General features: G+C 42.1%; 1 protein-coding gene and 1 long non-coding RNA gene across 2 annotated transcripts in view; one reads left to right on the top strand and one right to left on the bottom strand.

Annotated features, from left to right (window-relative positions):
• The window catches only part of LOC115848016 (zinc finger protein 551), a 97889-nt gene extending 95770 nt beyond the window's left edge, over positions 1–2119 (top strand). The window contains exon 4 of the mRNA XM_070044366.1: positions 1934–2119. Within this exon, the coding sequence (XP_069900467.1) occupies positions 1934–2023 (90 nt within the window). The 3' untranslated portion in view covers positions 2024–2119. The remainder of the gene's footprint in view (positions 1–1933) is intronic.
• LOC138842451 (uncharacterized) lies at positions 1149–12808 on the bottom strand. Its single transcript, XR_011377004.1, has 3 exons — positions 12543–12808; positions 11868–11906; positions 1149–1247 (listed from the first exon to the last, which is right to left on the bottom strand). It is a non-coding gene; the product is annotated as an uncharacterized lncRNA (long non-coding RNA).
• Positions 12809–15435: the final 2627 nt, after the last annotated feature.

The raw sequence follows: 15435 nt of genomic DNA, 5'->3' as shown, positions 1-15435 counted from the left end.
TAATTCGCATATATTTAAGTGACCACAAGTTTCTCACTGTAAATACCATGTAAAGTTGTGGGAACAGGAGAGGATAGGCCCCTCACAGATCACTGCAGTATAATAGGCATAAAAAAAGTTCACATAATATTTATGCTTTTGAAAAATGTGGTAAGGGAACAACAGATAATTTTGAGGATCTTAAATTAGGACAGATTTCAAAGTCAACATTTATTGGTGAAAAGAATAAAAAGACTCAACATTTCAAGGTAATGGCACCACATTCAAGAGATCATCTAATGAGTCACTGAGCAATTACTGAAAATTTTGAGTCTGTAAATAATAGGAAACCGTCAAATTAAAATATTGAAAAAAAATCAATGCAGCGTCTTAATTTACTACAGGAATATAAACTAATGTTGAAAAGAAAAACTCATTCTGGGAGGTAATGTTACTATGATGCTTTATTAGTGGTAATAAATATAACTTATTTCAGTAAAATTTATCATTAATAACAACCACATTACCTAAATATTCTAGATTGAAATAATATTTAGACAAGTTATGTGCTTCATATCTGCACACATTAAAAAGCATTTTACATGATTAAACATAAAAAGATTAAAACAATTTTCCAATCAATTTGAAGTAAAGCAGACACCACAGAACTGCAGAATTACACATTTAGCCACAGGTAAGACTATTTTTCAATTACCAAGTATTGTTTATAAGTTAGTCATAATAAAAAACAAATGATTATTAAATATGGACAATAAAGACTACATGAAAATGTAGGTCTTTGAAAGTTGCTCTTAGGTGCTAATGGCTGTCAAATTTTGCTAAAAATTACTTATATTTCATTAAAAATATTCATTTAGTACTTAAAAGTTAAATGGTTAAAAAATACAATCTTTAAAAAATAATTTATTTTAATTGAATTTTTTAACGAATCTTATTTCTCCTACATAAATAAACACTCAAGTGACCCATTATGTCTCCTCTGAAAAATTTCTCACCTTTCACCTACTACAACTACTACTGTAGTTCTCAGTACTGAGCATTTGGCCAGGTAGCAGTTTCAAAAATAAAGAAAATGGGTTACATGGGGACACACACAATTCTTGAATTTGCTTCAGTTCTTCCAGTCTTCAAAAGCCTCTACTGCCGATACAAGGGACACGGGTTCGTGCCCCAGTCTGGGAAGATCCCACATGCCGTGGAGCGGCTGGGCCTGTGAGCCATGGCCGCTGAGCCTGCGCCTCCAGACCCTGTGCTCCGCAACGAGAGAGGCCACAACTGTGAGAGGCCCGCATACCGCAAAAAAAAAAAAGCCTCCAGAAGCCCGCATATCCCTAGGACTTTTTCCTCTGCATTTGAAAGGAACTTCATCCAACTAATATGCTTAGAAAATTCAAATAGGTGTTTCCCCGGTGACGGTGTCACAGTGGTTAAGAATCCACCTGCCAATGCAGGGGACACAGGTTCGAGCCCTGGTCCTGGAAGATCCCACATGCCGCGGAGCCACCAAGCCTGTGTGTCACAACTACTGAGCCTGCGCTCTAGAGCCCGCGAGCCACAACTACTGAAGGCCGCTCCCTAGAGCCCCTGCTCGCCGCAACTAGAGAAAGCCCACATGCAGCAACAAAGACCCAATGCACACCCAAATTTTAAAAAATAAATTTTAATAAAAAGAAAATGCAAATAAATCTTTTGGGGATCAGCTTAAAGTTCAAATTAGCAGTGAGTTTTGTAACGGTAAATACAAATTTATAAAAGAAAAATAAATCCGCTGAGGCTAAAAAGGAGAGTTTCATCACCGCATCCACTTTCTCTTAGGGCATTTACTTGAAAATACTTGTTTTTTCTTCCTTTGCCCATTATTATATAAGAAAATATTTTTAAAGGCTATATATGCCTTTTGTCAGTTTTACAATCTGGGAATCTTTTTCTCCAGGACCTGAGAGAGAGACAGCTCTTTGAAATTCAACCATCACGGAAGACAGTACCCTTATGTTTCTGTTTTTGTGGAAGAGTAGGAGCCTAACTCCAGCAGGTGCCTGGGTCTAATTTATAAAACTACCTCCTGTCATAAAGGTAAAAGAAATTTATATTTCTTTTAGATAAAGACACTTAGCAGATGCCAATGGCCACCCCAATTACATGGTAAATTTGTCATGAACTATATGAAAACTGGTACTGTCAAAAATCCTCTAACTTGAGAACTAGTTCTCATTTATCTCAAAAACACCTATGTAACGGATTATATTGCCTGGCTATATAAAAGGGTGAGATTTCTTACTTACTTCAGTCTCCTTACTAGATTGCCTGTAATGCACATCACATTCTGCTTTAATGCTTATTCAACAGAAAAAAATGTTTTCTTTCTCTTCTCTTTATGTGCAGAGGTTTTCTGGGTTAACAGGACATTTTATTTATAATTATGTTTCCACAACACTTCCAAACCCAGAACTCCAAAACACTGAAAATTTCCTAAATGGTATTATCAGGAAATCCCTGAACTTCATTAGTAAATAACATACACATTTTAGAAAGTCATCTTTGAGTAATTATTATTTTTACATTTTTTATTATGGTAAAATATACATAATGAAAAATGTACCATTTTAACCATTTTGAATATACAATTTGGTGGCAGAAAGTACCTTAACATTGCTTCGCGACCATCAAGACTATCCATCTCCAGAATTCTTACATCATTCCAAACTGAAACTCTGTACCCATGAAACAATAACTTCCTATTTCCTCATATCCCTAGATGTTGGCAACCACAATTCTACTTTCTGATGACTCCCAGGACCTCATGTAAATTGAAATGATAAATCATACAATATTTGTCAGACAGAAATGACGTATTTCTGTGAAGTTCCACTGAGTGTGCCTGCTTCTCCAGCCTCCCCTTCCACCTCCTTCCCCTCTATCACCTCTGCCACTCCAAGACAGCAAGACTGATCCCTCCTCTTCCTCAGCCTCCTCACCCTACTCAACATGAAGACATCAGGAATGAAGACCTTTATGATAATCCACTTCCACTTAATGAATAGTAAATAACTATCATGCTGTACAGTTAATAAACCTAGCTGTTGTGTATGTATGTGTGTCTGTGTGAAAATCTAATAACTGTACAGCAAGAACTGTAGGAGACTTTTTTGTGTCATCATCATCATTGCCTAAGTATTCATTGTGTAGAACATTGGTAGATATTAGGCTTATGTGCTAGGTCTCTTCCTAATGAGGTCCCTGTCATGAGGGGCAAGAGTAAGACCTAAACACACAGGCAGCATCAGTATCAATTCTTCACAGACCCAGAGAGTGAGCCCCCAGGTTAATATCATGAGAAGAGCAAAAGATTAGTCTATAAAATGAAAATAAATAAGCAAAATAAAGACCTTACTCAAAATGATACATTTAATTTCAAAACAACAAAAGCAGAGATCATCAGATGTACTTACAAGCAAACTGCTGCTTAATCACATTGTGTTGAACATGGAAAACCTGGAGTTAAAGTCAAGTTGTGCCATACAATGGTGGTTGCAGTTATATGTGGATATTTATCTCGTGGCTGAGTTGTGTGGATAAATTATGAGTAGATTTATATAAATAAAATAATGTCAGACTTACTATTGAGAAGGTAAAGAATGAAATCTGCTATAAAACCCAAAGGTGAATTAGGAAAAGAGACTGTGGTTGGCAGAGTTTTGATGGCTGTGAACTTTGACTCCTGGGGTTACTCCCATGAATATGTTATGTTACATGGTAAAAGAACTTTACAGATGTAATTAAAGTTGCTAATCGTTTGACTTTAAAATAGAGATTACTCAGGTTAGCCTAATGTAATCACATGCACTCTTAAAAGTAGAGAACTTGTTCTGGCTAAGACAGAAGTGGAAGTCAGGCAGATCTGAAGTGTAAGAAGAAAGACTGCAACTGACAATCTCCTGTTGCAGCTTGAATATAGAGGAAGTCAGATGGAAACTATGAGAAGGAGATAAATTCTGCTTTGTGAGTGTGAAAGCGGACCTAGAGTTCCAGGTGAAAAGAAATAAATGAATCCACTATTATATTTGGGAGACTTCAACACCCATCTACCAGAAATGGACAGCTCCAGCAGTCAGGAGTGAAGGAATAGAAATCATACAATGTCTGCTCTCAGACCACAATGGAATTCAAGTAGAAATCAAAAAGAAAAAGATAGCTGGAAAATCCCAAAATACATGGAGATTAAACAAAAACTTTTAAATAACACATGCATCAAGGAGAAATTTCAAACTATTTGGAACTAAATGAAAACACAACTTGTCAAAACTTGTAGGTTGCAGTGAAAGCAGTGCCTAGAGGAAAATTTACAGCATAAAAGGAAAATACAAAATCATTAGTCTAAACTTCCATCCTAGAAAACTTTAAAAAGAAATCCAAATTAAATCTAAAGCGGAAAAAGAAATAATAAAAATTAGAGTAGAAACTAATGAAATCGAAAACAGGAGAGCATGGGTGTTAGATTTTCTCAAATACTTTTTTTGGCATTTATTAACTTATTTAAAAGATATAGGCTGGGGACTTCCCTGGTGGTCCAGTGGTTAAGACTCTGTGTTCCCAATGCAGGGGCACAGGTTCAATCCCTGGTTGGGGAACTAAGATACTACATGCTGTGTGATGCAGCCAAAAGAGAAAAATAAATAAAAAATAAAATAAAAAGGCCTATTCAGATTGTCTATTCTTACTTTCTACTGAAGACTTTGAATCAATAATTAATAAACTTCAAAAGCAGAAAGCACCAGGCCCAGATGGGTTCACTGGTGAATTCTACCAAATATTTAAGGAAGATATTATACCAATTATCTACAATCTCTTCCAGATGAAATGTGCCGAGGAAATACTTCCTAACTCATTCTATGAGGCTAGCATTACTCTAATACCAAAACCAGAAAATAACATTACAAGAAAACTACAGACCAATATCTCTCATGAGCACAGAAGCAAATCCAACAATGTGCAAAAAGAATTATACACCACAAACAAGTGGGATTATCCTAGGTATGCAAGCTGGTTTAACAGTCAAATACAAATTAATGTAATCCATCACATCAATAGGCTAAGAGAAGAAAAATCACAGTATCATATCAATAGATGCAGAAAAAACATTTGAGAAAATCCAACAATGATTTATGATAAAAACTCTCAGCAGGGCTTCCCTGGTGGCGCAGTGGTTGGGAGTCCGCCTGCCGATGCAGGGGACACGGGTTCGTGCCCCGGTCTGGGAAGATCCCACATGCCGCGGACCGGCTGGGCCCATGAGCCGTGGCCGCTGAGCCTGCGCGTCCGGAGCCTGGGCTCTGCAACGGGAGAGGCCACAACAGTGAGAGGCCCGCATACAGCAAAAAAAAAAAAAAAAAAAAAAAAAAACTCTCAGCAAACTAGGAATAGAGGGGAACTTTCTCAATTTGATGAAGAAAATCTACAAAAATGTAACAGCTAACATAATAATTACTTGTGAGGAGCTCAAAACTTCCCCACTAAGATCAGGAACAAGGCAAGTATGTCCTGCTACCCACTGCTTTTCAGCATTGTCCTGGAAGTCCTAGCTAATTCAGTAAGACAAGAAAATAAAATAGAAACGTATACAGATTGAGAAGGAAGAAATAAAACTGTCTCTGTAAACAAATGATACAAATGTCTATGTATAAAATCTGAATCAAAAACAACACAAATCCTCAATCCATTAAGCAATTATAGCAAGGTTGTTCCTATACACCAGCAATGAATGAATGGAATTTGAAGTTAAAAATACATTACCATTTACATTGGCACCTCTCCAAAATGAAATACTCAGGTATAAACCTAACAAAACATATACAAGAGCTATTTGGGAAAAACTATAAAATTCTGATGAAAGATATCAAAGAAAAACTAAATAAATGGAGAGACAGTCCATGTTCATTGGCAGGAAGGTGCAATATTGTCATCCAAGTGTATGCTGAATCTAAGAAGAGTTTTAGAATATAAGCTCATGATTCTAGAAAGAAGGTGCAACAGGATTCTAGTCACATACATTGAGACCCCCAGTGCATAGCCCTGCCATGTCTTCTGTACAGTAAAAGAACCTCAGATGTCCTGATGGAAGGGGGAGTGCCAGGTTTACAGCCCACATGGACTGGGATTCAGAGAGTAACACCCCATCATGGAACACAGCAATGTCAGGTCGTTCCTATTACTGCTGTTTTTGAATGAACTTTCTTCTCTTTGTGAATTCACACTGCTTCCAAACACTGCTCCTATCAATTCTCCTAATATCATGGCCCAGGGAGAGTTTGTTGGCTTAGCAAAATAAACCTCTATTAGAATTCTATTTTGATTATCCTTCTTTGAAGTCCATCTCACTTCAATTGTGTTAGAAAATGTACTTTCCTTCAGTTCTTGACTTGCAGTTATGTCAGTTCTTAATTTTCTTTGTTGAAAACATTATACTGTCCCATCTGTCTAAGAATCTGGATTTTCATGAATATAGATTGTAGTTTCGCTCTATATAGCTTCCTCCTTATTCTTGCTAATGAACTGCTTCTCATTCTCTACACCTTGAGGAAGTAATTGACTAAAAATATTATACATTAATGCTTTCTATGTTCAAAAACCATATATATAACTCTAACAGTCTCTCATTTTCAGAATTGTGCCACTTCCTGACATTTATGTGTGATTTCTACCATAATTCATAGCTCATTTCCTCTCTCTCCCACTTCTCTCTCCTTTGTTTGCTATATTACTCTCTTTGGCTTTCCCCCATGTGTTTGTTCTCTATCTTTCTGATCCAAGAACATACCTGGCCACAGATAATTTACTAAATGTATGCAGTGACCTTGTACTAAACTTCCATGAAAAGGGAACACAGGAGAATGATGAGCCATCTAGAGTGGCTTCCCAGACTTGGAATCTTCTCCATATGGATTTACTCCTGGCAAAATGAAGAGGAAGTGTTACTGAGCTGAAGTCAAGACAGGTCTTAGATGTCATTTTCTCTCTCTCTTTGTACTTCATATTATTTAGTGGAACCCAGAAGGGACATGTGTTTTGATAGTTATGAAACCTAAAATTTATACGGCAGTTGTATTTCTGTCTTCTGCTCTTCCAGCTGCCTTCTGCAAACCTCATGTTACCTCTTCACACTGCAGAGCCATGTATATTTTTATAATGTATTCTTGTAGATGATGGTAGATAACACAGTATGTGGCTGGAGGGGGCCACCAGAACACAAGAGTGTGTTTAACAAACTCAGGACAAGTCCATGGGATTGTTTGCAGGACAAGGGAGGTGATGCATGTTGAGGATCAGGCTACTTTGCTGTACTAGGGAATAAAGAGCACAGAATGGGGAAGGTCTCACAAGGTGAAGGATACAACTGTGGGATGGGATATCTGGAGGAGAGCAGGGCCTACAACTGGTTTCTCTGCAAATAACTTCCAGTAGGCTCTTATTTGCTGGTGACACATGACCACTAAATAGAAGGGTAAGTCCAGGACCAAGAATATCCAACTGCAATAGAGTAGCCTGTGTTCAAGGACTATTTAAAGATATATGCACACCTCACCCATGACACAATATGTAAAAGTCAATGTTGGAGAACACTGCAGATGGAGCAGTAAGAAAAACAGGTAACAGTCCAGAGAGATGAGGATTACTCCTGCATGGGAGGTAAAAGTAGAAGTGACAAGTAGAGTTGACAAGTCAGCGAAGTGTCAAGAATGGGGAAGGAACACCAGAAATGAGGTGTGGTCACTAGAACTGGCACAAAATACTAATCAAACACAGTTGAGTTTCTCCTATAATTTGAACACAGCCCTGACATCATGCCCTCCCCAAGGTGCCACTCAAAACCAGCAGCCTCTTGACCCATCTTGTTGTGGCTGGATTAATAGCCATTTGTGAACCACTGAAGGCTCTCTAACCTACTCCCAAGATGAGCAAATATACATGGCAACCACGTGATGCAAGTATTTAAAGACATTACAAAAGTGCAGCCAGTACTAGGCCAGAACAACTCAGCACACAACAGGCCACAGGAAAGAAAACTATTACAGAAAACTTTGGAGAGTCTTGCAAGAAAAGATAATGGTCCACGTAATTAGTAACCACGTCAGTGATGGCAATTCCTGGCATAAGCAGGCATGAGGAAATGTCAGCTAGAGGAAAGAAATAGGATCTGGGGTACAGGGGTGTCTTAGATCTGGACAGTTACCAGGCCAGGGAGAAGGCAAGCAAAATAGGATCTATTGGGCTTCCCTGGTGGCGCAGTGATTGAGAGTCCGCCTGCCGATGCAGGGGACACGGGTTGGTGCCCCGGTCCGGGAAGATCCCACATGCCACAGAGCAGCTGGGCCTGTGAGCCATGGCCGCTGGGCCTGCGCGTCCGGAGCCTGTGCTTCTCAACGGGAGAGGCCACAATAGTGAGAGGCCCGCATACCGCAAAAAAAAAAAAAAAAAGGATCAATTATAGTGACCAGTAGATGCCTAACCCTGAATCATTCTTTGTGAGGCTGCAGGGAAGGTGTTGCGGCTTTTCAAGGAGAGAAGAGGGCAGTGCACACACCTTATCCCAACCAACCACAGCACCTACTTAAGGACTTGTGGAAGGAAGCAGTTTTTGTGGTTCTGATGTAGGAAGGGCAGATCAGGCTCTAGTAAAAAAAGAGAGAGCAGGGAATACCTCACAGTACAGAGGTGGGTGTGAGGACCTTACCCAGGGAGGTTTTAAGTTTAAGGTTCTCCAGCATCACATCACAGTACAGGTGTCTCTGAACCTCATAAAGGAGACTCCACTCCTCTCAGGAGAAGTACACAACCACATCTTCAAAGGTCACAGTGCCTTTTCATGGTGGTGAACAGATAAAACCATAAACAACTTTTCTCTGAGTACCCACAATCCATCCCATACACATCTACCCCATGCCCATCCTTCTCCCAAGCCCCCCAACTCAGGGGACAAACCAGGCCCTGGTGCAACTTGTGCTGTTTTCTCCTTATGGGCTCAATGGTCATGAAGTCCAACAATCAGCAACAAGTGGCAGATGGAGAAACAGGTGTCTAAGCTGTGGGCCTGGGGAAGATGCATCCACCCACTCTTGTCAAACTATTCCCAATACAACCAAAGACACAGAAGTCTCAACACCAGAGCCCTGGGGCCATCAGACACACTCCCTCTCCAAGTACACATGACTTGCACATCCCTCAACACCACAGCCACATGCCCATGGCCACCATGCTTCACTGCCCCAGAGCACAGGCATCTCCCTGGCCTCTCTATATGTTATTTTTGTTTTAATCACCTCCTCTTTACCCCACTGGAATTCCTGTCCTAGGGTTATGGAGATGCAGACGATATGACACCTGACACTGGACAGATGAGATCAACAACAGTTTATTAATTAGAGATATAGCCTGCGAGAGGAGAACATCACATACCATACAGGGCCACATGAATGTTGTACACTGGAAAAAAGAAAAAACCCCACCAGGGGTTGTGCGGTGGAAGTTTTTTAGGATCAAGAGGTCGGGGTACAACCTGTTTCCTAGAGGATGATGCAATGGCTTGTCTGAATAACTCTGCAGGCCGGTAGAGAACTGAAACCCACTTCAAAAAAGATTAGCAATGTTAAAAAGGTGATGGAAGGTGAAAACAGAGTCACTGTGCTAAACCCCACATAAGCAAACCAAGACTTAATATTCAATACCTAACCTAACTGTGGTTTCAACCTCCAGGAAAGTAACCTTTAACTAATCAGCCTGGAATTTCCTGGTCAGAACTAGTGAGGTAATCCGCCCAATAGACCCCTTTCATTCCCCACTGGAGGGCAAACTTGCCTGAGACAATGCATTCTTTGCTAATAATTTCCCTTTTCCACACCCTTTCCACATTTAAAAACCTTTCCTTTTCTACAGCTCAGTGGAGCTCCTTTTTATTTGCCAGATGGGATGCTACCCAAAGCATGATTGTTGAATAAAGCTAATTTGATCTTTCTTTTTTGGGGGGCCTGCCACACAGCTTGCAGGATCTTAGGTCCCCAGCCAAGGATCGAACCCATGCCCCGGCAGTGAGAGTGCTGAGTCCTAACCACTGTACCGTCAGGGAATTTCCACCAATGTGAGTTGAGTTTTTCTTAAGAGAAGGAACTGCTCTAGCCCCCTTGATAAAATGGGAAACCCTATCCAAGATCACCAATTCGAGAGGGGAACTTACACTCAGGCCATTTGAGCCACTCTAGGTTTTATTAGATGTCAAGGCAGCACGTGATAATGGGCCTTTATTTTAGGCCTTAAAAATACAACTTTGCAGAAAGCACCCAGAGTTGCCTGGCAAATTCAAACAAGATTCAATATTAGCTTAGACCTCCCATGGCTCCCACTGGGGGTGGAAACATCTAATCCCTCTATGAAGGCCTCCCTCCCTGTATGGCTATTCCTTGCCTAAGACTAAGCCACAGAGAACCACCTGTCGACGTTGGATGCCCATGGCCCTCTTGCATTTCTGTGCTGCTCTTGCTGTCCCTCAGTTATGACAGCCTTCTCTGTCCATCTAACCCTCATTCAAAGTCCAGTCCCACTTACCAACAACCCCAGTCCTATTAACTAACACAAATGACCATACTTGCCCTGACCATATCCACCAGGCTAATTGAAACATTCCAGGCCCCAGCAAAGTCCTCACAGAATCTTGGTGAGTCCATAGTGTGGTGAATAAGAAATAGCTCTGGTCTGCATGTCATCTTGCCTCAAGCACTCCTATGCCTTGACATCCATCTCATATCTACTCTTCTCTTGGAAGCCTTGGCCACTTGCCAGGCTCTCATGTCTGATACACCCTACCTTTATGGCCACATACCTCCCTCAATTGCACTTAAGAAACCAAAACCATCACTCAGGTACTCAAGCAAGAGAATAAGTAGTCAGTCTCTATCCTCCACTTCCTGCTTCCTGAACAGCTTTAGGACCATAACATGAAGATTATACCTCCTGTGACCACAGGTCACTTACTTGGGTCCACATAGTACCTACCACTTTTTGAATGTCTCCAACTTGAACCCCTCTTTTGATTTCCCAACTTGTGAGTCCAGCTGACAATCTGATGCCTCCACTTACTGGTCTCTGAAATACCTCAGACTCTTAACATGGTTAAAACAAAGCTCCTGATACCCCCAGTGATTATTACTCCTACTACCAACTTCTTCATCTCAGTTGGAGCTTCCATCCCTACAGCTGCCAAGACCAAACACGCTGGGGTTATCCCTGAGTTCTCTGTTTCACTCTCTCATCATCCATACTATAAAACCTAGTTGCCCCTTTTTAGAACATGCATCCAGACCCCGACCACATCTCCTAAACCACAGCCCTGGCCCATTAACCCTCAGTAGCCTCCACCTTGCTCCTCCCTCACTCCCACAGTCTGTTCTGCACTTTACAATCAGATGGAGTCTTTTTAGACCTTGGTAATATCACCTCCCTCCTCTGATCCAAACCTCCCAATACCTCCAAAATGCCCCATTTCTCAGGCAGTCATCCTATATTCCTTTCCTTTGTTCATACCAGAAACAGAGACCTGTGGTTCCTTAACACTCCCAGCTCAGTTTTAACACTAAGTATTTGCATAACCTGGTAGCAGCTCCTGGGTTAACCTTCCACACTAGTTTACACTAGTCGCCAGAAATGGGAACACCTCCATATCACCCCTGATATAGACTTAGAACCCTGGGCTTGGGGTTTCTCTAGGGTTCCCAGACCCAAGGACTGGGAAAATGGCACATAAGAGTCCCAGGACACCACAAACCAGAAAGCATCCGAGTGAGGGTTGGAGCCAGTAAGGTACTAGGACACCACTACCATACCTGTTTTGTTTCCATAAGTACTTCTGCAGCCTTCGGACTCTGTGGGAAGAGAAAGGCCTTATAAGAATGTAACTGTGGGTTAGAAACGTTGAAGCTCATGCCACCCTGTATTCTTCCTTGCCTGGCCTTGGAGCCAGACGACTTCAGGTTGGTCGTCTGACCCCTGTTACTCGGTGCTCTGTATCACCATTTACCAGCAGTATGGCCTTGAACAAAGATTCAACCTCCTAGTGCCTCCATGTCCTCATCACTCCCCTCAAATCTGTTTTTCCTTTGAAGGGCCTTGGGAAACATTTAAAACGCTAATGTAAATCCTGTTCCCCTTTCGTTCAAAATTCTCCATGCCTTCTTAGGTCCTCACAATGAAGATACAACCCTCAGCCTGACAGTCCGGGTATGACACCGCTTCACCTTCTTTGTGTCCTGCAGACATCAGATGGACCCCAGGTTTCCCGAATCCTCCCGGCTCAATCCGACCTCCAAGCCTTTGCACCTGCGGGTCCCTCCGCCTGTCACCCTCTCCCACGCGCCATCACACTGTCGGAAACAGAGCCCCACCCACAACCGCCTCACCGTCCTGGACACCGCGGCCTGGCCTGCGGGCACATGGGCAGGTGCCCAGCATTCGGGGCTTTAGTGCCTGATGGGGTGAGGGCCCGAAGGACTACCGTTTACCTGAGGCTGTTGCCTAAGCGCCGCCGCCGCCGCCATCGGACTCTGTGAGCGGAGCGGCGCCGGGAGCCGCGGGAGAAGTGGGACCAGGGCACGGCGGACCCTCTCCCGGGCCTGGTGCGGGGCCCACGGGCGGCGTCGCCGAGCCTCAGACCGGCCTCTGTGCAATGGGGACTATGCCTCTACTCGGACCTTCCCGGTTCCGTCACCCCGTTTCTAACACGGAGCTCCGGAACTGACCCATAGCAGTTAAAATGGGCAGTAAAATGGTCCCCTTGAGGAGGAGGCCGGAGGTCCCGCCCCTACAAGTTGCGCCTCAAACGGAAACTGCCTATCTCCTGAGAACTCATTGGTTACTCATACTGCCCTTTTCCGTTGAGCATTCTGGGTAATGTAGTTCACATAGATGCACGAACCTACCAGGCTTTTCAGGAAAAAAGGCTAAACTCCACAATGAGCGGTGCTGGAAAACAGGAAAACAGTGGCTCCAGTTCTAAGGACAGATTTTGTTCTTCACAAAAGGACCATACTAAAATCTGTGGGAGTGCTGCTGTTTGTGTTACCAAACGGAACTTAGTCCGCTGGCTTCACAAAGCCAATCTACTGCCACCTGGTTGTGGTTAAGAAAAGAACAGCATTTACTGCAGGGCACCAAGGAATGGAGTGGAAGACAGATCTCAGATCCACTCCCATGCGGTCTTTGAGTTAGGGGTGGTGTTTTTGTTTGTTTGGGTTTTTTTTTGGCCATGCCACCCGGCATGTGGGATTTTACTTCCCCCATCAGGGATCGAACATGCACCCCCTGCATTGTTAGCGCACCTGCATTGGAAGCGCACAGTCTTTACCACTGGACCACCAGGGAAGCCCCTGAGTTAGGGGTATTTTTTAAAGGGGAAGAAGAAGAGGCCAGGATTAATTATCTTGTGACACTTTTTTTTTTTTTTTTTTGTGGTACGCGGGCCTCTCACTGTTGTGGCCTCTCCCGTTGCGGAGCACAGGCTCCGGACGCGCAGGCCCAGCGACCATGGCTCACGGGCCCAGCCGCTCCGCGGCATGTGGGATCCTCCCAGACCAGGGCATGAACCCATGTCCCCTGCATCGGCAGGCGGACTCTCAACCACTGCGCCACAAGGGAAGCGCTGTGACACTTCTTAATCGTGGATATGGGAATCAGGATGTCTCTGGTTTATAATTCTCTGGCCACGTGATCCATGGCTCCGGGGTCTGTTAGCTAATCTTGCTCTAGATAAACAACCTTAGTTTGTATGTTAATGATATCTATAAGAGCATTTTTAGTGCCTACGGTGATGTTATTGACAACAGCAATTTTAGTCATCTGATTCTGGTTGATTAGTGTTCAGTTAGCCCAGGATTGAGGTTATAGGGGATAAGAAAGGGAATAACGTTTTGGATAGAGAGATTAATCATAAACTTTGTAAGGGAACTCCATTTGAGGGGGACTCAGTTTCATTTGGAGACATTATTTCAGACTCAGTGAAGCAGCCCAGCATGTTCCCAGAGTCTAAAAATATCATTTGAGATGCTCTCAGTGGTCACAAATCTAAAGGCATGTATCATTCCATACAGTAATTAAGAAACAAAATGACTCCACTGGAAGCTGAAGCTAATAAACATTATTGTTTTGTAGTTCAAAGGTATGCACTCTCAAGCTTTAGATTCATTTTTTGACAGTCCATGTATATTTGGTCAGGGACAAGAGAAAAACAACTCCAGATAGGGCCAAAACCTGGAGGATAGAAGAGGGATGTTCCCCAGCCTGAAGCAGGAGTGGAAAGATGGATCTCCATCAGTGATTCCTGCATAAAACATTTCTCCTCCATTATAATTAATAATTGTATCCAATTATGAAACACTTATCTACTGAATACCTCTTAATCCATATCCTGACACATATTCAATTCCTTCAGGAATCTGAAATCAATCTCAAACAGAGAATAAGGAAACAAATGTGGAACATATAGCAAAACATGCTCTCAACACCTTGTTAAAGAGAAAAACCACAGGCCCAAAATGACATCACTTGTGCTAAAGACCATAATTCCAAAACTAGACTTAATACCTAACCTAATTGCAGTTTCAACCTTTCTGAAAAATGTAATCATAATCAACCAGTTTGGAATTTCTTGGCCAGCACCAATGAGGTAATCTGTGCACCCTCTCTATCTTCTCCCTGAGGAAGAAGGGGCAATGAGCATGACAAAACCTGTGCCATTCCTTTCCCCACCAAAGATGTTTCAGCCTTAAAATAATTCTTTTCTTTTTGGCAACATCCTTGCCCCACTCCACTTCTGCCTATAAAAACCTTCCATTTTGTGCAGCCCCTTAGAACATCCTTCTAGTTGCTAGATAGAATGCTACCCAATACATGAATCACCTAATAAAGCCAATTAGATCTTCAAATTTACTCAGCTGACTTTTGTTTAACAATTGAAATATTGGGAGTATCTTAAACAGATGATTTTATCTTTTTGCTGGAAAATAATGATGATTTTTCTAGTCATTACTGGGACTGACCTCCACGTGGAATTGAAATTATCTCAGAAAAGCAGCTGTAAAATGCAAATTATAGAAAGCTATTAATAACAATTAAGTAGTGATTCAAAGATGGTAGCAGAAATAGTTCTGGTGAAACATCCATGAATGGTGAAAAAAGTTAAGATCTCCGAGGTGCTTTAGCAGTGATGTCTGAGAAGACATGGAATTAAGCTCAGTACCCGACAAGAATGGTCACTCTGGAGAGTCTGTCTCCAAACTGTGATCCTTCTTCATTCTTGAGAACCAAATTGACCAAATCCCAGTTGGAGGAAGAGTTAAAGAGGACATTCAGAGTAAAGATGATTGCAAAAATAAATGGAATAGCTGAGGTTTGCGCTAT

Source organism: Globicephala melas, chromosome 19, assembly GCF_963455315.2.
Source record: "Globicephala melas chromosome 19, mGloMel1.2, whole genome shotgun sequence".
Taxonomy (NCBI): domain Eukaryota; kingdom Metazoa; phylum Chordata; class Mammalia; order Artiodactyla; family Delphinidae; genus Globicephala; species Globicephala melas.
Note: the sequence above shows the minus strand (reverse complement) of the source record. Positions and strands in the feature narration are given on the sequence as shown.